At 45.6% G+C, this 25,054-nt stretch overlaps 2 protein-coding genes across 4 annotated transcripts in view; both read right to left on the reverse strand.

Annotated features, from left to right (window-relative positions):
- The window catches only part of LOC113947975 (ras-related protein Rab-39B-like), an 8,963-nt gene extending 8,027 nt beyond the window's left edge, over positions 1 to 936 (reverse strand). Inside the window, exon 1 of the mRNA XM_027645151.1 lies at positions 880 to 936. Within this exon, the coding sequence (XP_027500952.1) occupies positions 880 to 936 (57 nt within the window). The remainder of the gene's footprint in view (positions 1 to 879) is intronic.
- An 8,229-nt stretch (positions 937 to 9,165) lies between these two features.
- Positions 9,166 to 25,054, reverse strand: part of LOC113948117 (synaptotagmin-like protein 2) — a 35,041-nt gene continuing 19,152 nt past the window's right edge. For all 3 annotated transcript variants that reach the window (XM_027645452.1, XM_027645451.1, XM_027645450.1), the window contains 14 exons: positions 24,437 to 24,530; positions 23,285 to 23,375; positions 23,016 to 23,109; positions 21,270 to 22,391; positions 19,827 to 19,925; positions 17,795 to 17,886; positions 17,260 to 17,361; positions 15,248 to 15,417; positions 14,344 to 14,446; positions 13,529 to 13,690; positions 12,770 to 12,848; positions 12,110 to 12,209; positions 11,716 to 11,921; positions 9,166 to 10,583 (listed from right to left, as the gene is read on the reverse strand). In XM_027645452.1, the coding sequence (XP_027501253.1) occupies positions 10,438 to 10,583; positions 11,716 to 11,921; positions 12,110 to 12,209; positions 12,770 to 12,848; positions 13,529 to 13,690; positions 14,344 to 14,446; positions 15,248 to 15,417; positions 17,260 to 17,361; positions 17,795 to 17,886; positions 19,827 to 19,925; positions 21,270 to 22,391; positions 23,016 to 23,109; positions 23,285 to 23,375; positions 24,437 to 24,530 (2,660 nt within the window). In that variant the 3' untranslated portion in view covers positions 9,166 to 10,437. The remainder of the gene's footprint in view (positions 10,584 to 11,715; positions 11,922 to 12,109; positions 12,210 to 12,769; positions 12,849 to 13,528; positions 13,691 to 14,343; positions 14,447 to 15,247; positions 15,418 to 17,259; positions 17,362 to 17,794; positions 17,887 to 19,826; positions 19,926 to 21,269; positions 22,392 to 23,015; positions 23,110 to 23,284; positions 23,376 to 24,436; positions 24,531 to 25,054) is intronic.

Below are 25,054 nucleotides of genomic sequence, written 5' to 3' on the forward strand. Positions count from 1 at the left end.
GGGACCGGGAGGGAAGGGATGCCCGCTGGCTGGGGAGGACGCGGGCCCGAGGGGAGCTGTGCTGAGCCCAGGGCCGGGGGAGCTGGGGGCTGGCGGACCCCCAAGCGAAGGGGCGCAGGCCAAGGCTCACCTTCCTCAGCGCTTCCCCAAGGGGAGGGGTGCGCAACACCTTTCTGTGTTTTAAACCCGAGTCTCGTTTCTGGGGAGTTTCAGGCTCCTCGCTCCTTCGTTGCCATTGAAATCTACTGGAGGAGCCCAAGTGCTCCTGGCACTTCTGAAGAGCCTCTGCACCGCCCCAGGGCCACCTGCAATGTGAGAGCCTGGTCTGGGAAGGGACAATGGTAAAAGGAAGGCGTCTTACTCATGAAACCCAGCATATCCATATGCACACACATACGTTTGTGTCTGTATATATATATATATATATTTATCTATAGTGTGTGGAAGTAAATATGATGTGTGTACAGTCTCAAAAATTAATAATTACAGCCATTAAATACCACAGACCTTAAACTCATTTTCCCTCGCTTTGCTTGAGCAGGATCTTGGCTCCACAGAGTGCAGCACAGTGTTCAGGAACCCGAGTGGCAGGGAGTGTCCCACAGTATTCCCACAGATACCTTGGACTGTGGGAAGCTCCAGTTTTGACCAGGCTGTCCCACACAGACAGTGTCACACATCACCATGGCAGCACGTGGGCACTCTCACCTGGCTCCGTGGGACACGGCTGAGTTTGAGTGCCTACGTGTTCAGCACTTGCCAGAGAAGAGTTTTGATCTCTGGAAGGGAAAATGAACATGTATATCATTAAAAATGGTAACTAAAATGTGTGTATTCAGACAAACATAAAAACAGGAGGAATATATTTTTAAAACTTACGAATGCGTTGGTGTTTTCTTTAAATAAAGATGGTTTCATTAAGAGCTTCTCCTGCATGACCACTATTAAAATAAACACATCCACAGTGGATATTATATTCATTAGATCTTCAGAAAAGGACATTTATATAGGTACAAGATAGTTAGCCACCTTGCAAATTGGACTAGGACATTAGACAGACCATTTCTAGTCTTGAGGAATAAATGGCAAGGAACTTTTTCAATATCCTTTGAAATATAATCTATTTATTAAAAAATAATAACCCCAAATTATCCTATTTGAATGTACCTTGGGATAGGAAAGAAAACGGATGAAGCAATCTGCACAGCGACAGAAACAGTGAAACAGAAAAATATTAAACCTATAAATCCAAGTTAGCCGTACATTAAGCAGTGACTCATTGCCAGCAAGGCTTTGTGGGATCTGGTGCACTTTACCAAGTGATTTCTGAGTACTCGATGCCCATTAGTTGAAGCCCACAACGAATTGTGGTTTCTCTTCACTGTCTTTCTCTCCTCCCCGTGTATTCTCACACACAGTTGCTCCATTCCCTTTCTTCCATGGGTCTGACCGTGCTCAAGCACAAGGCACTCAAGAGCAGCCTGTGAATCACCCACCAGGGGCATCTCTGGGATCATCTCAAGGCACAGGTGCCTGCAAACATTTCCCGGCAGCAGCCTGAGCTCCACCGGGGAGCAGCCGGAGCGCCCTGACTTGCACGGCTGTGTGGAGCTGAGGAGACCACCCAGGGGTGTGCTGGTGCCCAGCAGGTCCTGTCGTAGCTAGAGGAATTCCTGGAGCACCAGGGACCTGCCTTCCCCAGCCAGTGGACCCGCAGGATCCCGTGATGCAGATATTATGTTCATCTTCTCTGAGCACATGCACAGAGATGAGCACCTGCTGCGTGACTCGGCAGCCAGTGTACTAATTAGCAGGAGTGAGAAGGCAGGAGCAAATGAAATCCTGGGAGAGCCTTTGTGCTGGTACCATTTTAGGAAATGAAAAATCTGGTGTCTGAGAGACAGTAACCTAGATTTGATGGAAAAGCAGGTTTGTTGGCTTAGTACAGGACAGCAGGTGCCGGTGAGATGCTGTGGGAGCAGGAGTGCTGATGGGAACACTGGGAGCAGCCTCCTGGGCTGTTGGCAGCCCCAGGCTAAAGGCAACCCTTCAGTGCTCCTTCCCGTGGCTCTGGGGGCAATTCCAGAGAAACCCCTTTGTCCTCAGAGCTTCTAGTGCTGGAGAGAGCTGCCTGAGACCCACCTGAGCACAGGTGAGGGCACGGCTGAACCCAGAGCTCTTACATCTGCTGGCAGCACCTGTGGGACTCCACAAACAGGGTCCAACCCAGCAGCCTGTGCTGCCTTGGGAGCCCCTGGGGAGTTCCCATGCAGGCAGCACTGCCCTACACCCTGCACTGCCTAGAGCCAGACATGGGTTAAAGCTCTGCCCAAGGGCACTGTGCACACCTCTGCGTGCAGCTCCTGCACAAGGTGACGAACATCCACACATCAGCCACTGGAGTGGGTATTTCTTATTTAGTAAATTTATTTTAAGGCAGAAAAGCTCAGACAAAATGGGGTGAGGGCTGGGGAATTACTCCTTTTCTAACCTGTGCTGCCTGTAATCTCTACCACAGAGGGATTATGTTAACTCTCTTTTAGCATTAGATGATGAAGCCCTAACCAGATACTCCAGCTTTTGTGAGCCCAGTTCCTCAGGCTGGTGGGTGGTGATTGCTGTGCATGCTCCAAAGGCAGGAACCCCATATTAAGGGCCTGGCACTGGCCTCAGCAGTCCCGATGGCTGGGGTGGGATGGTCTCAAGGCAGGCAGCTCCTCTTGGCCAGGAGCTCTCTGCTGTGAGAAACAAAACAGAGAAGGTACTGAGCCATGGTTAGGGGTGTCTCGGAGCCAGATGCCCCCCTGGACCTCATCACTGCAATCCACAGAGGTACTTCATAGAGTCATGGAATGCTTTGGAAGGGACCTTAAAGCTCATGCAGTTCCAAACCCCCTGCCATGTGCAGGGACACCTTCACCTTCCACTAAACCAGGTTGCTCAAAGCCCCAACCTAGCCTTGATTCAATTCCCTCTAAATAGATCGTACTCCCTCTAAACAGTTTGCCATTCAGTTGTAGCTTAGTTTTTCTCCCCAGCCAGCCAGTGCCTTTGCACACTGACAGCTGGAGGCTGAAGCCATGCAAGCCCTAGGCAGCACTATGAGGAGCAGAGTGCATCAGCACTGCACACACCATGCAATTTTAATGCCCTTTCAGTTTCCAAGGATACAAAAAACAATCAATGAGACACAATCCCTCGCTGCAGGGCTGCTGCACAGGAGCTGTGCCTGTGCCCCAGCCTGGAACAGCACAGCAATCCCAACACTCTGGGAACTGGAGCACCCAAACCCACAGGCTGTCACCCCCAACCCTCCCAGGTATTACATCCCAGCCCACTCCCAATGGGGCTGCTCGTTGTTGCAGAGATAAACTGCATCCAAGCAGAGCCCTGAATGCATACACAGCCACACAGGCCAGAGACCAGTTACTGAAAACAGTCACGGGCCACACAGACAGGAGCAGGGCTGGGTAACCACACGGAGCAAACAATTTATTAGCTAGTTCCAAAAAACATCCCTGTTAAATTAGGCCTGTCCAGATGTGACATAGAGACAGATTACACTGTTGACAGGGATGTGATTGTACTCATGACCTACTAGCTGATCTGTGCTGCTGTAAAACCCAAGACAGAGGGAAGGCATTAAGAGAATTAGTGTTTATTATTTATACGATGCCCACAGTCAGTCAGGGTGGTGCAGACAAGCGTAAAGCCAAGGGCGCCACACGGTGCTCTGGAACTGACAGCCCAGCTGACAGCAAGCACTGGGAGCGTAATTTAGGACTTTGTGACAAAGTGACAGCCTTAGAGCCTTAGTAGCAGGAGGGGAGTGCAGGCAGGGCTGAATGCCAGGAGGCACATGGTGACACTTGTGTCCCACCTTGGCTTTTGGCTGGGCTAAAGTGCCTTTTGTAGTGGTGGAGTTCTGTGACAGAGTGGCAGCCTCTGTCCCTGGGAAACCTGTCTAACCTCCCTCCCCAGACACCAGCCTATCAGCAAAATGCTTCTAGTGCTCAAGGGAGTTAGTACTGCACACCAAGGCAGTTCCAGCCGTGCTGGCTGGGGCTCCAGGGGTGACATCCTGCAGAGGTACCACTGGTTCCCCAGCGTGACACTGGGATCAAAACAAAAGCAGTAAAGCAGACACAGGTTTGATAAAGAGTCATGGCTAAGTGATGCTGGCTGTCCCATTAATGGGCCTCCATCAATATAGGAACCCATTACCTAAATGGCTCTCCTACTCTAGGTGCCCAGGCACCTTCTGTACTGAGCTGAGAGAGGCAGGAACATCTTGAGAGCTATTTATCCCACTCAGCTTGATGGGAGAAACCATCCTCTACCACTGCTGCTCTCTCCCTTGGCTGTAGAGGAACAAAGGGCCCAGAACAGAGCAGCTGCCTGACCTCAGACAGATCCTGCCCCACTGCTGAGCAGGAGGCTCTGTCTCCTCACAAGGAGCTTAACAATGCCACAGAGACAGGGCTGCAAAGCCAGCCACGATCCATGTCATTGGGAGAATGTGAAAGAGACACAAATGCAGAGAAACTTCAGAAATAACCAGAGAAGCCTCTTGAGTCAACAGCAGTGCTCCAGGGCAGTGTTAGCATTTGTTCTGCAGCCAGAAAGGACAGGGAAGATTAAACTCTCATACAGTGTGATCTGCATGGGTGGACGTGCACAGAGGATAAAGTTGCATCCCTGCAAGTGGCAGAGCCACCCTCTGGTGCCACTCAGCATCCACATGACACAGCCTCCAGCTCCAGTGGCTGGCACATGCAAGCAGGTCAGCTGGGTTTTCTGAAGAGACATAAAACATTGGCCAAACATCTCCCTGTGACAATAAATTAAACGTCAGCTCATTGCCATGGGATGGCTCGCTCCAGATGCAGCTCCCAGTGTCCTATTTCAGATTACAATCACACTAAAATGGTCGTGGGTTGGCTGATCAGAAAAGGGGGGCTCCCATCAAGAGATCATTATATCTGCCTGAGTCTGCCTGAATCCAAGCACAAACCCTCCACTGGGAATATTATGTCTTTGTAGCTGTTCTTCCCAGGAAGGGAACAGGATCTGCTTAGAGCAAATAGAAGCTATTACAATCAGTATAAATTAGTAATGGTGAGTGGGAGAGAGAGAGGAGGGAAGGAAAAGAGGTTATTGTGATTTTTCTTGCTACAGAGGAGTTGTCTGAGCTACTTATACTGCCAGAAAACAGCTCCCTGGCTTCCCCTCTGAGTCCAGAGCTCAGACTGGAGCTACTTTGGATTGCTAACTACTAGCAGGATGGTATTATGGGTTGTTAGATGCATGAAATCTGATTTCTGTTCCTATTGGTAGCATCTCAAGTTTAGCAGCAGCATAGGCAGGTCTGTAGAGAAAAGGCAAAATATCCTTGCAGTTGTTCTTTCCAACACCAGTAAACACGTGCCTTTTTATCAGAAGCTGCAACACCTGTTGAGGATCTTTAAGGTGCTGCACGAGGTAGGACTGTGGTTCTGTGGTGTTGAATGTTTTTAATTTTGTAAAATACAAGATGCCAAGTAACCCTGACTGCACTCCTGGAAAAAAAGGAAAACTGACATGCAGAAATGCTTTCATGCTCAGGACTCCTTCTGTTCCTCCCAAAACAACTTATTAAAGCAGGGCTGGTTTAGGTAGTTTGGGTCTACAAAAGAGGCTGAATTGCCACTGCTCAGAGGCAAGTTCAGCCATAATATGATTTTACAGCATTTTAAAAAGCAAATATCTGCCTGCTTAAGTGAACACCTATTTCAGGTCACTTGCAGGGCAATGACTGTACCACCACCAGCCCCTTTCCAGCAGGAATGTTAACTGGAGCCCTCCATCATGAACCTGGTGTGACCAGCAAACTTGGCAAGCTCAGATCCTGCTCCTGTTTCTGTTTTTCCACTCTTTCTAGGATGTTGCTGCCTGCTGACAGCTTCACCCTTCATTCAGATTTTACTATCTGATATGAGGCATTTAAGTTGACTGAATGGGAAATTAATGCAAAACAAAAAGGAGCTTAGTCTGGGGCTGCCAAACTCCTGTAGGGCTCCTGAAGGGTATGTTTCCAGCCCTCCATCATGCCCATCCCTTTCTCAGAAGAGATCTGTTATGAACCATTAATAGTAATTTCTCCATGGGCTTCCTGGAGACAAACACCTGGTTTTTGCACCCTTTAACCAACCAACCAACCAACCAACATGTTCGGAAGTGTGGGTGAAGATGGCAAACAAAAAAAGAGGGAATAGCCACTCTGGAGTTGCCCACTGTTGCTGAAACCTCATTGCTCCAAACCAGCCACCTCCTGCTCACGATGGGCCAGGAGCTGGTATTGCTGTGCCAAAACACACTTGGAGCTGTCCCGGAGCCCCACAAACTTCAGCCTGGGAGAGCTGCTCCTCGTGGCAGAACCACCAGCACAAGGAGCCTCCCAAAAAGCAGCCCCTGGGATGAAGTAGCTTCTCCTGGCCGACCCCACAGGAAGGGACTTCTGTTTGAGGGGCTCTCCAGAGGTCAGTAGGACGCAGGGCTCCAGCATCACGTACCTTACACGTCTTTGCCAGCGTTGCTCTTCCATGGGTCTTTACAGGGAACTTCCCAATTCCTCCTGACAACCTTTGTGACAGCACTCAGAGGGACTCCTCCTCCTGGGCATCCATTTTAACACCTGAGGGGTGCAAAGTAAGCAGGTGGAAAAGAAAAAGGATTAAGCCATGAAAAATACAGAAGTACAAATCAGCCAACTAAAACAAATGATCAAACCTGGTGCTGAATATGCTCACACAGTTATCGGGATCAGAAGTGTGTTTGTTTATTCAGTTTTTGATACACCAGTCTATTGGATACATCATTTGACTTAACAAGCCTGCAAAAATACAGCATTTCTTAGTTCAGCAGATCACACTATTATATGGGTTTATTTAGCCAGTATCATTTTATCTCCAAATCTCTGCAGCACTTAAATTTTTTTCCTGTCTTGGTGGAGGATAAAGCTAGGCAAATATTTAGTAATGGATAATTAATTCAACCACTACTTTTCCATCTCCTCTGAGACACTCATTCACTAGATGTTGTTCAAGATTCAATAATTCTTTGTTTCTCTTCTTTAGTTTGCTTCTAAACTATTTTCAGTAGTTCCTGATACCTGCAATATGAACAGTTTTGAATAGCCACAGGCACACATTATATTTGCCTGATGAGGCAGAAAACTTCTCAACTTTGCTTTCTCTCCTTTTTTTTTTCAATCTCGGAAGACTTCCAAGAAAAAGTTATATAAACCAGTCATAAACTGGAACGAAGCACATTGACTCTCAAATGCAGAACCCTCATGGAAAGCAGTTGCCAGCTCTACTGTAGATACTGAGGTTTGTATCCCAGGCTGTCACACCCAGCATTTCCTGGGCCTGCTCAGTCCCTGGGGTCACTCCTGTATCCAGCAGGGACCACACTCAGCTCCCAGCGAGCACTGGCATGTTCGTATCCAGGGAATTGAGAGAGACAACCCACATTTACTGTATGCATAAAGTCTTACCTTTTCATAGGGCTTTGCTTAACACATTCCACAATGAACCAGTGAATACAGTCAAAAAATTTCCCATCCATTTTTTCTTTGTTTTTCACCAGCTACAACCCAACTCATGTCTTCATCAGCACCTGCCTACAGGCCAGAGTCTCTGTTATGTGCAGCATCCACAGATAACAAATGTCAACATCATAAACCACGTGCAAACAGTTAACCTTATACCCACAAGCTCCTCTGCTCCTCCACAGGACACTGGCCATAAATGTGCCTTAAATCATTTCATGATAAAGTGCTTTCTGTGCAGTGAGTTAAACAGATAGAGCACAGCAAATTTTACTGCCTCAGAACCAGCTGTGTGACAAAAGTGTGTGTGGTTTGGCAGTGTAATCTTTTACTTCGATAAACCATTAAATGCCAAAGAAAGCTTCTTAAGTTAATCAGGGCTTAAATTAAATAAACAAGCCAGCAAAAGATTAACAAAAATCCTCAATGGAATCTGAATGCTAAAATAGTCTGTTCACAAAGCCCCAAGCCAAGTTCACAAAAGTAACTGCATTGGGATGAACTGGCCCACTGACCCCCTTTTTCTCCCATTAATGGCACCACCAATGAAAAAGATGTTGATTTTCTGAAACGCCAACACAACCATTTCCAGCTCCATTGATGCAAACAGCAGTTTTGGCAACATCATCATGTGCTAATACTGCATGGGGTGGAGAAGGAAGAAGAGGAGGAGGAGGAGGATGTGGGTTGACTTCATTTTTGTGATGGAGAGGAATGAGCTGAACCTGCCAGGAAGAGACCTGGACCTGTCCAAGACAAAGCCCATGGTGTTACCAACAACTTCCCAAGCCACAGCAGAAATTCCACTCCCAGGAGCACCCTGTGGATAGGGAAGCACTCAGGAGGAGAGCAGCAGTCAGGTGGGTAACATCCCTGCAACAAGCCACCACCCCTTCAACCAGGGCTCCTCGCAGTAGGTAAGTTATACATACGTATAAATATTCACATTTTCAGCACCTAAGGTAAAGATAATTTTAAAACTCTCACTACTGTTCTTTTATCCCATAAAGGTAATAAATGACCAAACCTTGGTGAACGAAACATGCCAGGCTGGAACACACACAAAGTATCTTTGGGATGACATGTTACATATATATCAGATTCTTCATTAGACAGTCATTACTTTATTCTGCTGCTCTACGAGTGTCTCTCAGTGCTTTCAGTGCTATAACTGGTACATTTCCAAGTATTGTCTTTTTCCAACCCCAAAACCACTTTTATTTATTCCCATGAAAGCTGCTGATTATATCCCAAATGTCTCCACTTAATGAAAAACTCTTGTTGAATTTCAAGTGTACATTTTTCCATTCATTTATTTACAACCATCTTTGCTAAGCTGAAAATTTACGCTAAGCTTGAGTTAAATAAAATCAACCCATTAAAAATGAATATCACAATATTCACAGAGCCAAAATCTAGGGTAGGATAGCTACAACAAATATTTCTCCATGATATTTCACTTGCCCTTGGGTAAAAATTATTTGTTTTGACAAAACAAAATTTAACACCTTTTCTGCTTGCTTTTTTTTTTTTACTCAGACCATGATAAAAACAGGGACAAGGAGACCACTTGATGACTAAAGAAAAACATTCTATTTAATCACAATATGTACATCCAAAATAGAAATTACAAAGCTGCAATTCAAAATATATTCACAACACCACTCTGCCACGGTCAATGTGCCAGATGCAAAGGGGTTTTTCTGCAAGCTACTGGCAAAAAGGAAATTCCAGCCACGGACAAGTCACTGACAGGCATCAGGTAAAAGGAAGACTAGAAGGGCAACAGGGGATGTAGAGGAAGGAGACCTCCCAGGCAAATGTAGCTCTGCAGCTCCCCCTCACATTCACTCACCCCTACTTACCTCTCTCACCAGCTCCCAACAGCCCCCAACATCTCCTGCCTTCCAGTGTGGTTTTGACCTTTCATTCCTGACTCGTGGTGCCAGGCTGACATGAGACTGTTTCCTATGTCATTAGTTCATATTGAAATGTTTTGCACACAAGACATTGCAAAGCTGCAATTAGGCCCATTAGCAGTGTAACCGTATTTACATTTGGGCAAGCACTTTAGTTTATATTGCACTCAAACTGTCCCTTCAATAGAGAAACTTGCCTGAGGTCACTGAGGAAGCCTGTGGGAAAGCTAGGAAAACAGCCCCTGCCTGCAAAATCCCACTAGCTGTAGGACCATCACTGCACTCTTTCAGATTAAAGCATAAAGAAATTATTATACTGAATTCCTCGTTGTCATCCTACTCAGGTTGCTTCATTTGCTTCTTCAAATAGTCCTCTCTCTCTTTAGATCCACCTTGGAACTCAATTTTCCTCACGTTAGAGACGTGTTATCACCAACGACAAATGCAAAGCTCCCCTTCTCAAACTGTGCTGCTGGTGGCTCAGAGCAATTGTACATCAAGTACAAAGTGTACCACTTGCAGGGAGTATGAATAATACCATGCTGCTGCTTTAGTACAACTACATCTCTGCATGGAAAAAAAATGGCACAAGAAACAGTAAAAAAACCCAAAAGCATCCATATCTCCTTTTCCTTCTGCCAATGTTCCCGGAGCTTAATGGAATTCAAATATACTGAATACAAATGATGAAATAAAAGGGCAAATTAAGTTTCTTCTTGGTCAAAATCAAGTATAGCATCAGTCTGGCATCTTCCATGTCCTCTGTCAGCGAATTAGTACTTAACACTAACATCTCCTAGGTGTTGTCCATCAATTGCCTTATTAACCTGGCACTTGCAGCCCCATGGATGGTCTCTATCTCCAAGGTGCAGGAAATTTCCTAATTCTAGTGAACACATCCAGCATTTCTATGGCACAAACTATAGGTTATTTCAGTTTTTTCCTCCCTGCCAGAGAGCGCAGTGGCAGCAATCCCTCGATCCATTCATTGGCTGCCAACATCATCTCCTGCCAGAAGGCCACCTCCTCTTGTGTGGAGTCCATCCAGTCCACAGAGATGCCATAGCTCAAACCTGAAAAGAATGAGAAAACTACAGCATTGGGAGCTGCACAGAGAGTTTCCACTCCATGCAAAAATATTCAATGGGATGTAACTGTTGCAGGCAGTGTCTTAACATAAAAGATGCTGACTTCCCTCAGCAGGTTGCACCCTGAACACCTTCTGTTCTTCTGCAAATGTGCTCCATTTTACACCAGAGTTCAGAATGAAGTCATTGTAAAGGCAAGAACCCTAAACATAACCTGCCAAAGAAAATACTATTGGGCTCAAGCCCTTCCTGTGTCTTTTTGAATGGTAAAAGAGGTCTTAAAGGGTTGAATTTCCCCTTAAAAGATTTTCTTGTGGACAGGGTGAGGTATTTGTCAAAATTCTTTTGCTTCATTTGTATAGGAATCAAACATACCATAGAGGAAAAGTGTGTACATCAATTCCAAGCCAATTATTCAACTGATTTTTCATATGCCAATTACTTGTTAATGAGACAAAAGTCTAAATTTAGGTCACAGCTAATCTTGGGCTTGGTATTTTTGTATCTTGCTTATAGGCTTATTCTTGTTGCCCCCTCCCACTGGATAATTCAAAACCCTCCTGGCGACATTAGAGATTGAAAACAGAGAACACACAAGCAAATCCAATAACCACAGTTGCACCTGCAAGGCAAACCTTCCAGCTACCATGAGCCTTTTCCTGATACCCTCAAGGAAAAGTTATCCTTGATTGCAACATTCTGAAATCTTCCCTCAAGAGAGCACTTCAAGGCTGGACAGTCACCAGGTGGTGCTGTCCCGTATGACATCCCAGGTTCTCTCTGAACCCTTTCCTGGGAGGAGCACCAATATAATGTTGATTTGTCATGCAGCCTGTTTTCTTGTAACAGTAGGAAAACCCTCTGATGAACCCAAGGAGATTCTTGAGCTTTGCCAGACCTCAGAGCTGATGTTGGCAGAAAACGTGGGAACAGAGGGTTGTTATCATGGCACCAGGGCCCCCTCCATCCAAACAGTGCAGGTACCAAGACTCTCACCAGATACTGAGACTCCCCATCCCCGGTTTCTCCCCAACGAGAAAATGCTGTGCAACTTTGCATTTTATCTCGTGGCTCAGCTCTACAGTAACAGTATTGAGTTATAAAGGAAAACACTTACCTGTCCCAAGGCCCAGCCTGATTCCTCCAAGGAAATGGTTGGTAAGCTTTTCGTGATCCCACACAGTCAGTTCAACACAAGCATCCTTTAGATCCTCTGTATGAAAGCCATCATACACAATAGTGTGATTGAAAACAGGGTTTGTGTCTCTTTTTATGACTCGGGTCTTTTGGTAACTCTTCTTACTGGTGTCTGGAAGCACGTAGCTTTGAGAGGAGAAAAAACACAGCATCAGCCACTGAATAGCACCTAAAATTTGGATTGTTCCTATGAAGTTCCTTGGTCTAAACAAGCCTAAGTTCTGAAGAGAGGAGGAAATGGGTCTCAAGGAAACACATGGCTTTTTGGAGGCACAGATCCAGGAGCAAAGCCAATAGCATGCTCATGCACTCACCATTTCACAAAGGAGTCAACTCCAGAAGGACGCAACTGCAGCAGGTCCTTGACGTCTTTGACCCAAATGTGAACTTCGCCAGAGGGAGGATTCTTTGGACCTGCCACGTAGGAGACAAGAAAAACTGTCACACCAGTCCTTGCAAGAGCTCCAGGATGACAGGTTTGCTCTGCAGGACCCAGGGGAGCCAGTGACTCCTCTGGGTACTCACTCCCCCTCCCTGGGTGTCTCAGCACCACTGCCAGTGCTGTCACACCTGCAGAGGCTCCTGACACAGTGTGCTGATGATGCTTTTACACAGGAAAGGAGAAGGAGCTGCTGAGCCAACCCAGCCTTGTGCCTGCTCCACAGTAATACAGGTCTTGTGTTGCAGCTACCACATCACAGCAACCTACAGTGCCCCCAGTGCTCATAACAGCTGATGAGTCCAAGATTGCTGAGCCCTTCCTCTCTCCCCAGCACTCTTCCAGTAAATCCAGATGTAAAAATCAGATGTAGGCTGTTGGCAGGGCTATTAAGCACTGATGGTTGTGCCCTTGTGCTGATCTCTAACATCTTGCTCTAATTAAGATTCCTCTTTAACCAGCCTTTAAACAGATGAGGCATTGCAAGCTGTGTGTCTACATATGAGCAATATTTATTGCATGAACCACATTTTACCTAGGCTTCCAGGGGGGACATACTTAATAGACAAACTCATCACTCCTCGATGATCCACACCATTAACAGCAGACAGGCTCTGAAACAGAAAGAGTTATGACTGACTAAATGAAGGATTGTGTAAACACAGCAAGGCAAACAGCTTTTGAGTTCAATGGAGGGGCACAAATGGACAAACTCTGATTTTGCATGGCTGGAGCAGCCCCTTCTTAGGGCAGCTTCTTTCTTTGTGGCCTTGTTCTCAAACTCAGAACCAAAAGCCTGAGGATTCAGAGCAAGGCTGCCCTTCCAGACATGTCCAGCTGAATATAATTAAACATCTTTGTTCTGAAAGACAAATGTTGATGAAAGACCTGAGACCAGAAGCACGCAGGAAGCTGTACAGGCTTGACAAGCAGTGGCACCTCAATATTTACCTCTCAAGGCATGTTCAGCTGCTTCACTTAGTACTGTGCTGTCTATTTTTAAGGGATGGTCTTTATTGTGAGTGGCAAAGTCATGTTGGAGTTTCTGTGATTAGTGTCATGTTGCATTTATGAAAGTGTCCCTACAGATCAGTCACTAAGTAAGAGTCCAGAAGGCCACTGTTCAGAGCACTGAACCCTGCATAAACACATCTAGGGGTTGTTCTCTGGGTACAGTTCAGTGGTTCTGCTCCACCACACCCAAAGACCTCAGAGTACTCGGGAAGGACTTGTGCCACCTCTAAAGGCTTCAGGGTTGGGCTAAAAACTGGGACTGCAGCTGAGACACACTTACCCGGGGCTTCAGTGGGTACCAGTTGAGTTTCCTGTTGCTCCAGTCCCAGCTGGCCAAGTCTATTTCGATCTCTCCCAGGAAACTGTTACGTCCCAGTGGATCATTGTGCCAAACAGACAGATTTAATTTTTGGATCAGCAATACCATTTTCTCTATTTTATACTAGAGGAAGGAAGAGAAGTCAGGCTGTTCAAATTTTTCTTCTGTTTCTTTCAAACCAGAAATAAACTACTCAAAAGTTTGAATAAGCTCTGAGACACTCACCCCACACATGCACTAGTAATGGACTGGCCTCACTCTGAGCACTTCCTTTTTTGTCCTGCAGCAATACTAGTACCCTAACAAAGCTTTTCTGCTGAGCACAGGGAAACCTGGCTCTCCATTCATCACAGGGTAAAACCAATATTCTTTCAAGAATTATTAACACAGGCTTGGGCATTGTTAAATAATCCTCTATGCTTTGATGAGTAAGATCACATAATGCAGACCTTTCTTACTAGTCCCATGCCTTGTGACTGCATTCCAGGGAAGGGGAGGACGAACACCCCTTGCTCTGGCTGAAGGCAGCACAGGCTGCAAGTCCTTATCTCAACCAAAGATCAGCTTGTGATTTTGACAGAGAATCTTGAGTGCCACACAGATGGGTGCAAAGAAACCTTTAACATCCCAGGCCTCACAAACCCAAGGGAAGAGCAGTGCAGTGTTGGTGGGAGGCAGGGAAAGAAGCCTGGCCAGGAAGGTGTGATCTTTCCAGATCTGCCCTGGTAGAGGTGCCTGCTACAACACAGGATTTCAGAGCATGTATTTGTTCTTACCCGTAACACCTCGTTGTAAATAGGATTCACTGTCCTCTTCTTCACTGAAGTTTTCCTCTTACCCATCCTAGCTTTGTCTGGGAGCAGGTAAGTTTTAACATACCTAGAAAAGAAAACAAACTCCAGCTGGATATTGTCCCACATCACCAAGCTCTCTAATAAGCAAGAAACACTTGTGAACTGTGACATGGAAACAACAGACCTGGAATCAACTCTTTAAGGGAAAAACTAATTAAGAGACCTGCTGGGATATTAACTTGGCTTCCATGTGGAGTTATAAATCTCACTGGAGATGGATGGATGTCACCAACATTCAGAAGAGGCAGCTGTCTAAGCTGCCCTCCTGGGAAGGCAGCAAGGCCATATATCCATTTCCTGAAATGACCAGAACTATAGCATGTCTGTGCATTCAAAATCAGGGAGAAAACAGACAGGGGAAAAGAGGTGGAATGTCTTTAAGGGTTCAAATCTAAGCTCCTCTTCATCATCTTTCAAACTAGAGATCACTAACCACTACAACTACCACTGTGCCCCTAACAGCACTTCTCTGTGGAATTCCTGTTCATATAGATACGTGTCTGCATCATCACAGTTATTAACAAGTCTATTCACCATGGGAAGATCAAGGTTCACATGGATGCAGGGAGAGAACATATCCCAGCAATAAGAGGAACTGTCTTTGCAGTGATCAAAGCTTTCTCAATCTGTTCAAATTTAAGTCTGGCAACACTTTTGCTGATGCCAAGGGCTTCAGAACCATCAGATAGGAAAGTCCCAGCAGTGAGCATGCACCAGAAGTCTGAAAGAAGGAAGAAACCATGACATTTAAAGGAAAAAAAAAAATATCCTCCAGAAGACAGAATTCAGCAGTGTGAAAGTCAGAAGACACCAAAGTGTCACTCACGGGTCAGATCTGCCTTTCTTCTCATCCACTACAGCCAAGTCCTTGCACTGGGACACATGGACCTGGAACTCCCGGTTCTTCTCGTCATAGTCTAGAGCAAATTCCACAGTACCTTGGGCATCCACACTCCCAAAATCGCCGCTGTAGACACTGAGCACACTGCCACTCACCTGCCATGTGAAAGAGCAAGGTCAGTGCCACTGAAACAGGCACAGTCCTAACTTCGGTTTTGGACAAGCATGATAGTTTGAGAAGTGCATTCCCAAAGAAATAATCTGCCATTTCTGTCCTTATGCAGTCAAGGACACAGAAATGGTTCACAGATGTTCTCAAACAAGCAAAGGTTGAGGAACCCAAATAAGGGTCTCACAAGGACGTGCTATCCTAGACCAGAACTTAGAAGCGCTATTCTCCTGAATGCTAAATAATACAGAAGTTTTTTCACTCCTAAATCCTCAAACTTTGGGAAATGGAATCAAATATTTCTGGGGGAAACACTCAAGTCTCTTCCCTATACTTACAGTACAAACAACTGCTATTCTGACTCAGTCTCGTCACTGAGAAATACATTGAGAGAACTTGAACTATCTGTATATGAACTTATTATTTCAGGTAGATATAGTCACACAATTGTCAATCAGTTTTTTAAAACAGGCTAGTAAGAACACTGGAACCCATTTCAGACTGAAAATGTAGGAAAAACTATTACTATCTTGTTGCTTACTCATAATGTACATGGAGTGGTACAAAACAGATACAACCCCTGTCCTGGAAAGCCACTGCCCCACCAGAGACAGTCTGTGTGCATGTACTTGCCCCAAAGGTTTCTGCAGATATAAATCTGGAGCTAGACACCCAGATTTCCCAGAACAAACTGCATTTGCCCATACAACATGGAATTCTTTTTTCCACATTGTTTTTCACTGACAGAAAGTGATGAAGCACGAGCAAAGCTCAGCTCCAGAAAGATGAGAGAACTTTCTATTGAACCAATCACTCATGATTCCTGACAGGATATCATAAAAGCTAATGCTGTTTACAAAGCAAATCATTAACCCTCTTGGCACTTTTCTGTGGTACAGTCATGAACATTTATCAAAAAACTTTCCTAGTAATTAACCTGATCCTTCTCTGTCTTTCCCTACTTCCTTTGGCTCTGGATTTTATTATAACTGACAAAAACCTGCTAAACATCTCCTCTCAGTCCTTGGAGCTGCATTTACTGTCCCATCGAGATCCTCACTCCAGCAGAGAATCCTGAATGAGACTTTCAAGAACACTTGTATGACTTGGGCACAAAAGGCTCATTAACAGCTCCCAGATGCTCCAAATTAGGAGAAGGACTTAGATGCTCCAAGTTTTTAATGTATTTATCTACATTAATGACCTCTTCTTACCAGTTTTGCTTCACATATTATCTTTAAATCTCAAATATACACCCTGGAAATACCCATAATAGTAACACAGCAAATTCAAGCACTTTTAAGCAGCTCCCTCTCGGAACACTGTCTCTAAGAAATCTTTTAAAAACGCTCAACTAAACACACTCAGCTCTTTTCAGCTTTCCTTAGAAGCTGAAGCTCTAAATCATGCTTTTGCTTTCCAACTCTGAGCTCCTTCGAATCTGCTGATAAAGGATGAGCTTGCAGAGGGCACCCATCTGCAGTCCTAGACCACAAACATGTCACTTAATAGCTGTGTGCCTCATTTTCCCACCTAGAAGAAGTCCCTTCCCATCTTCTGCACTGCCAGGCTTCAGATCATCTGCACTTGGAGTGGGGAATTCACTTACAGGGAATTCCACTAACAATGACTCAGTGGGTCTCTATTTTGAGATGGTACCTGGATTCACTCCTTTAAGCCAAGCAAGTAATTAACCATCACTGTTCTTTTAATAAAGTGCCATGCAGAGAGCAACAGGACACTCCAGAGGCCACATCATCAGTATCAGCCCAAATGCAGTGTCACCACATCCGACTGAGAAACCCTGTCCAGCGAGGTTCGATACCTACCGAGGAGACAGAAGCCATGTCGGACGAGTGGCTGCCAACGCTTGGCGTCTTTTTGTGCTTGTTAAACTGGAAGCTGATTTCCGAAGCCGTGTCTGACTCAGTCTGCTCAGGAAACAAGAAGCATCTTTAAGCTCTGCTGTAGGAGCACTTTGCAACAGCACAGAGAAAAAAACGATCGCTCGGCAGAGTCCCATTAGCAGGGATGAGGTTGGGGGAGCGGAGGAGAGCGCAGGGAGCCTCCCCAGGGCCATCCCCTCCAACCGGCAGCGAACGTCATCATTAACTGCCTCCAAACAGAGCTGCATGCCCTGCCTGGGCACTGGGAAAGGGCACAGGGAAACACCTGAGCTCCTCCAGCATGGAACAGCTGGCCTGGGTTACTGGGGGCTTTTTTCTTAAGGCTCTTCTCATTTATTCATAACACAACCGAGGTATGCCATAAAGCAAGTACTGCTGGTGTCCAGGAGAAACATTCTCAGGAAACCAACTGGGATGCTGTGAACATTGTCCCAGTCATTTCTGGTGTCTAGCCTACCTCAGACAAGAGGACAGGAGAGGATCTGCTCAGCTCTTTGACTCTTTCAGGTTCGAGAAACTGATGGGGTATCAAATGAGGTTTATTGTATGCTGCAGGTACAAACAAAAAAGGCATCAAGTTAGCTTGTCAGAGTCAGGAAAATATAGGAAAGTCACATTTTTGTTTAAGGGCACAAGGAAGGAGGAAAAGCTTATGGGAGGCACTGGAGTACCACCTACTTGCCCTGTCTCTGTCACCTGCCATTCAAACTGACCCTCCCCAAGATGAAAACTGCTAACTACCATCTTAAAGCTATTTTCAATGTGTTTCGTTCAACGTGTGGGAGCGTGCAAACTCCCTCTAGTGGCTCATTAAATTCCCTTATTAGCCCAAGGACATGGATCTTGTTTGCTTTGTGTGGATTTAACTTACACTAAAATCACACATCTGCCTCCTTGTGCAAGAAACCAACCATGTTAACATTTTTATCTCATAGCACACTGCCGTGTACAGAAGAGGTGTAAAATATTTATACCTACAATTTCACCATTGCATACACCTCTCAAATGCTCTGCTAAACAAAGAGGTGGAGAAGAGCCAAATTATCTAAAAGAAAAAAGTCATAAAGATTCCTATCAACTTAGAAAGATGGTTACTGGACTGCTTAAATATCTAAATAAAATCTTCATCTTCTCTCAATAACTCCCTTGAAGATTACTTTCTCCATCCCAGAAGAATTTGTTTTGAGAAGATAAATGTGCATGAAGATGCATGCCCCATGTAAACACTTGGTTAGCATATTAGCCATGATGATCCATTCTTCAGGGCTCAAAATGCCCAAGAGCTTCTTGATTTACCATTCATTTGATATTTATATTTTTATTTCCAAACATGATCAAATAATTGTATCTAGCCCTCTCCACAGACTACTTGCTATACTGCAAATAAGGAAGTGTAAGTCTGTAGAGCAGGGCTTCCAAGGATCCAAGGATGAGGTTTGAGGCTCTAAATAAGGAGAGGCTGAAACCTTGGCTGTCTGTGTGAAGACCACATCACTGAATGAATGTGGACCTGGGGCTCTGAGCCACTATGCCCTGTGAGGTGTCACTGCACCAAATGATGGGGCAGGTGCTTGGCACGAGGTACCAGCCAGGGTGGGCAGTCACAGGGTGATCCCTCTGTCTCCAACAGAGCCCCAAAGGGGACTGTCCTCCCTCCAACAACCAGGAGTTGTGCTTAAATGGGCTTGATCAAAGTCTCTAAGCAGCTTTACCCTTCTCAGGCATTGCCTTCCCAGCCTTCTCATCTCAGTCCTGGCAGACTTGGCCTCACCATTTTCCTTTTAGGCAAGCTCTTAGCTGTCCTTTTGGCCTTGCCAGTTTTCACCCTCTGGGGACTGTCATTTAATTCCTTGGGCACAGAAGGCTGCTGCCTTCCCTCAGGCCCCTTCTGCAGCTGCAGCTTTCTTGGGCTTCTTGGTTGCACAGACAGGTTTCTTGGCCATGGGCTTCTTCAGGTTGGCTGCTGCTTTCTTGGTTGCCTTCTCCTCAGCTTCTCTGGGTTTGTCAGGGAGAGACCATCACCATAAAGCAGGTCCCAGCTGGTAGCTGGGGACATCAGTCCAGCACACAGGTTCTGCTCTGGGTGAGGTGAGAGGCCCAGGCTGGGCACTGCAAGCCCAGTCTGTGGCACAACTCACATGCTGGACATGAGGTCTGACCCCTCTGATCAATCCACTGCACAGGCTGCCAGGCAGCTCCCACAGCACTCCATGGGGGAACAGGAGGGACGAGTACAAGCTCCTTGCCAACCCTTTGAAGCCCTTGTGCTTTTGCTGAAGGCACTGAGTAACATACCATCAATCTAGCTGCAATTTCCTGGCTCTGAATTTAATTTTAGGCACTATAAACTCTCTAATCTGATGATGAAACAATATGTCATTTTCCTTGCCTTGTACATGCACAGAAGCATGGTGATGAAAAACTGGCATAATGTATTACCTTCAGCAAATGTAAACCAAAAAGAAGAAAGAAAGAAAGATGTTACTCACTCTCTGTGGTTGTGTAAATGTTCACCATGCTCTTTGCAAGATTAATGCTATTTGCTCGGGCCAACGCCTGAGCAGCAGGAGAATGATCCCCATCTTCCTCTGGAATACATGAAAAGCCAAATCAACATAGTAAATAAATAAACACAAATTGTGTGTTTGTGTTGTGCCTCTCCTGGCTTGTTCACTGCCTAGAGCACACTGCAGTTACATTACCCAGGGCTGCTTTCAGATCATCTGTGTGCTTTGATGTCTCTCCCCAAGAAAAACTCTTCACACTATGTCAAGAAATGTAAATACCAGATTAACCCAGTCCCTAAGACAGATCAGCATTTGCAAAGAGCTTCCAGTGAAACACAGCCATCTGCTAACACCATCCTGAAATGAATGTAATAATAAGGCAAAAAGCCCTGGAAAATATTAGAATGATCTGGTGTATAAAAGGTTGGACTCAGTGATCTTAGATGTTTTTTACAACCCAAAACATTCTATGATTCTATGAAGGAAATGTTTGCATTGACCTGAAGCGCAACTCAGGATTTCATAGGAATGTTATATGAGGTAGGAAATAAGCCAAGAAATGGCACAATTGAAAAATAAAAATCAGAGGAGTCTATGGAAAATCCTCTCAAATAGGTCTTACCCAGGTACACAAGGACAGGAAATTTGGAAAAAGAAGGTAAGATGCTCTCTCTTTCAAGTCTTTGCTTGGCAGAGAGCCCACTTGTAAAGTGAATTGCAAAGAACAATAACTTTTCCTCATAATAACAATCACTACAAGAGCTCATCAAACCCTGAGGAAGAGGCTGACAAAATGGTGATACTATTGACAGTATCATGGTTGAGAACATGGCATCAGAACACAAGAAGATTGGACTCCTTGTTCAGTCCACTTTGCTTACAGTTTAATATCCAAATTCTTGTGCATTCCAAAAAGACCCAAAATATCATTTAAGCACTGACAGCAAGCGACTTCATCAAGGTAGTCTAACAGCCAATGTATTTATTAAATGCTTTGCTTCACATTTTATTTCTTTTATTTGTGTCAGACTTATCTCTAAGAACACAAATAATTTGTCCAGTCCCACATTTGAAGAAAGTACAATCTTGCCAGTGAGTGAAATAAGTGAGGTCCCATGACATGTTGTAGGTAGTGCTAAAAAAATGGATGTCTGTCCCAGGATAAGGCACAAGGGCTGGTAGTAGGGAGGAAAGCAAGGGAACACAACACTGCCTCCTTCTACACTCACACTGGGCTACACAAGATTTGTCTCTGGAGCTGTCTGCTAAACACATTCCACACATGCTAACTCTGCACAAACTGTAATATAGCATAAATGGACAAATGAAGAAAATGTGCAAAATGCAGAAGGGTTAGGGAAGAAAACTGGCTTAGGGATGGCTCTCTATTTGGATTTCACATGGTGCAGTTACAGCCCTCAGTACCTGAGTAAACAGCTGAATCTGTTCCCTGAACGGCTTCTCTCTCTCCAGAAGGTTCACCAGGTGTTGGCTTGTCTGAAGACTCGCGCGTTTTCCCCTCTGGTAGCTCTCCACTTATTTCCATGTTGTCATGAGTGCCCAAATCAGGTCTTTCATCTTTCTCATCACCGTTTTCACCATCTGTAAGCACAGGCTCGATCATTATCTGCACCCTGCTCGCCAGGGACCTCTCTGTGGGCTTGCGCTCTTCTGCCACAATCAGCTCATCCGTAGGCGTCTCCGGCTCCAACGTGCTGCCAGACACTTCCTTGGTAGGCGACTCGGTTTTGACGGAAGGTGCTCGCACAGGCAATCTGGATTTCTTGGAGCAGCGCTGTGCCACCTTCTCTTCCTCTGGCATCAGCAGCTTCCCATTGCTTTCGCTCAGTGAGTTATTCCTTGCCAGCAGGCCGCCTTTGCTCTTGGCGTACGTGGATCTGGGAGTGACGGACACCGAGCCCTTCCTTGCAGGAGCAACATAGCTCGGTTCCTCCTCGCTAGAAGACAAAGTTATTGTCCTTTTGTAGGGGGTTCTTGTTTTGGTGAAGGTGCCAGTTTTTTCTTCACTGCTCTGGCCTTGCCCAGACTGCACAGAGAGCGAGCGGCACAGCTTGAACTGCCTGCCATCTGCCTCCACCCCGCTCGGGTCTGTCAGTGGGCTTCCCACTGCCATGGAATCTGCTGCCTTCTCCCAAAAGTCCTTCAGGTTCTTGAAGTGTTCTCGATCGAGGCCGATATCCTCCTCTTTGTTACTCATTGATGAGATCGTGTAGTTCACGCCTTGCTTCCCAGCCTGGTTGCTTTCCCCTTCCATGGTCAGTGGTTTGGGGCTTGCCGGCAGCTCTTTCTTTGCAAGGCTGTTCTCTGCTGGCCCCACAGGATTCACAAACTGTTCGGATCTGGGGGAGATTCTGCTTGGTTTCCTCTTCACTGGTATCTTGCTGGGAGCAGAAGCTTCTTCAGGTGGAGTTTTTGGCCCCACTGTGGTGCCGGTGGCCCCATCAACAGCTTCTCCTCCAGCTGCACTGCTGGGCTGAGGCACAGCATCCTCTGAAAGCTTGGTGGGCAGTGGAGATACTCCATGACCTACAACAACAACAAATGTCACAGCCTGTCCCACTGCATCACATCGAATTTCCCTGGAAAGTCTGGGCTGCAGTTTCTCAAAGTGAAGCGAGAGGGAATTTTCAGAAATTATCAATGTATTCTTAATTCTTTCCCATATTCAGACTCTAGAAAGTCCCCTTCTATCTGAAGAAAGCCCTGAAAACCCCAGCCTTTATCCCTGCAATAGGACATGGAAAAAATCCACTGAGCTCCAAAATGTTGCTGTGAGTTCAGGATTTATTGGCAGCTTCCCCTTTGGTCTGACAGGTTCCCTACTGGCTATCTGCTATGTACCAAAACTACACTATACATTCAAGGCCAGAAAGAGAAGGTAACTTCACTTGTGGATTAAAGAGCTGAGAGCCAAGCACTCAGTTTAAAATGTACTGAGAGCTCGGAGAAGTTTCAGTCATCAGATTGCTTTTTTCCTTGGTCCCTGCTGCCCTGGGCACAATTCATACAAATGCTGGCAGCCCATTCTTACATGCAAAGGTAAGAAATACTTTGTTATTTATTTTTACACACACTGAAAAGCATCTTGTCTCTTGGCGTTTGATGTTGAATAACAAAATTATCAATGGCTCACTTGAACAACAAACTTACCTTTTCTAGACAAATGAAAGCCATTTGTTGCAGTCACAAATGGACTTGTTCCAGTGTCACTCTCTGAGGAAGAGACATCATGTATACTGGGCCTCTGAACAGAAAACAAATCCTATCAGTGTATACATACTAGCAAGACTGGAAAAAACGTGTTTTGTTTGAGCACAGACACCAGGGCAGGCAGCCTGTGGAGCCCCAGGTGGTAGGTATAGACTGTGTGAAAGTCCAAGGAATAACAAAGCAAAGTGCAAGGGCTGTGCCTGTACTACCTTGTGTGATGCAGATAAGTGGGCAGGAAGTCTTGGCTTCGGTTTTGGCAAAATCTGATGCTCTGCAGTTTCAAGAGCAGGTGTGCTGGATCTGTGGGAGAGGAGAAACACCTGAGCAAGGAGGTCTGTGGTAGTAATGTGCCTGGATGGATGATCAGGCAGCCTTCAACATCATCTCAGTTCTGCTCAGCTGCAGAACTTGCTCAATAAAAACAATGTGTGTCAACTACTTGGTTTATTCAGATTTTCCCCTTCTGGGAAGTGCCAGAAGAGCCTGAGAGCCATGCAGAAGGGAAATGCATTTCTGTGCTATGGCCCAGGAAGGAACAGGCCACACCTTGCTTAGAGCTGAATGAGGAAAACAAAGCAAGCTTTTCAGGATTTAACCAACCCCAAAAAAACCTTGGTGGTTGTGCTGGTAAAGCAGGAGCACCTCGGGCTTGTTGCCTCTGGATCCTTCATTAAACAACACCCACTGATCACCTGCAGGAGGTTTGGAAGTGCTGTCAAGGCCCATATTTAATATTTAACTGGAGCAACTGCCACCTGTGAAGAATGGTTCCTCATTTTGCTGACCAAAAAATGCAAATGAGATGGGAACAACAATACATGAGCATGTGAATATTTTAATGGCTTCTCCATAGTTCACGGATACTGAGTGAGGTCACTAGTTTGCTCGTTGGAGTGCTTTTAGTGGATGTTTCTGCTCAGTCAGCACAATGTAAAATCCTACCAAGCCTTGATGGAGAGTGCTGAGCACTGGACACAGAAGTTGGCACCAGCAGGAAATGAGCAGTTTCCTCAAATAGTTCATTTTGTTAGTGTTGCTCCATGGTAAAAATTAAACAAATAAAACCATAATTACTTTGAAAAACTAACCAGCATATCCTGACATTAGAGACAGCTTCCATTTTACTGACTGCTTATCAAATCATGCAGGAAAAGACCTTTGTGGGATAAGCACATTAGCACTAAGTTATTAAGGGAGGATTGATATTCTGACAATTCCTGGAAGAAGGATTTAAAAAATATCCTATAGAACCTATTACTTATACAGTCTCGGAACCTCAGTTAAAGACCGGGATTTAATGGGTAGCATTCAATTTTCATCAGAAGCAAGAGCAGCAGCCAGAGCATTGCAGCAGAGGTTACCTTTCCACTCCTGCACCAGCAACATGCTCAGGGAAGGCAGGACTCAGGGCACCTTTGCTTTCCAGACCCATTTCAATGTGCTCATTGGCCTCATCTGTAATATAACACAGACAACTGAGAAACAACATTTCATTAAACTTATAATGGTTGGTGTGTTTTGTCTGGGGAAAGAAAAAGCCTTCCTCAATGAAAATGAGTCCCACCAGCACAATCCCTGGGGATTTAAGAGGAGATGACTGTGGAGGGTTCTGCCTGCTCTCCCCACAGATGGGGGAGGCCCCGGGGCAGCACTGACTGCACTCCCCGTGCAGCAAAGGCACTTCCAGACCCCACAGGTCCAGGAGGCCAAAGAGAGCTCATAACACCTGACTCATGCCAGGAGCTGTTGCATGCTGGAAACCTTCACAGGACACTGCTGTGACTGTCAATAAAGTTAATCCGTTCCAGGATTTAAATTCAGCCATTTCCTGTTTTGACTCAAGTCATCCGATCTTGGCAAACAAAGGAGGAGGCCAATACAGTTAATGAGGAGATCCCTGTTATTTTTACTGGCACAAGCTCCCAAAGACCCTAAAGAAAAAACAATAGAAGACAGTAACCTTTACAGCAGACTGCCAG

This window comes from Corapipo altera, unplaced genomic scaffold (assembly GCF_003945725.1).
Source record: "Corapipo altera isolate COAL_440 unplaced genomic scaffold, ASM394572v1 65, whole genome shotgun sequence".
Lineage (NCBI taxonomy): Eukaryota > Metazoa > Chordata > Aves > Passeriformes > Pipridae > Corapipo > Corapipo altera.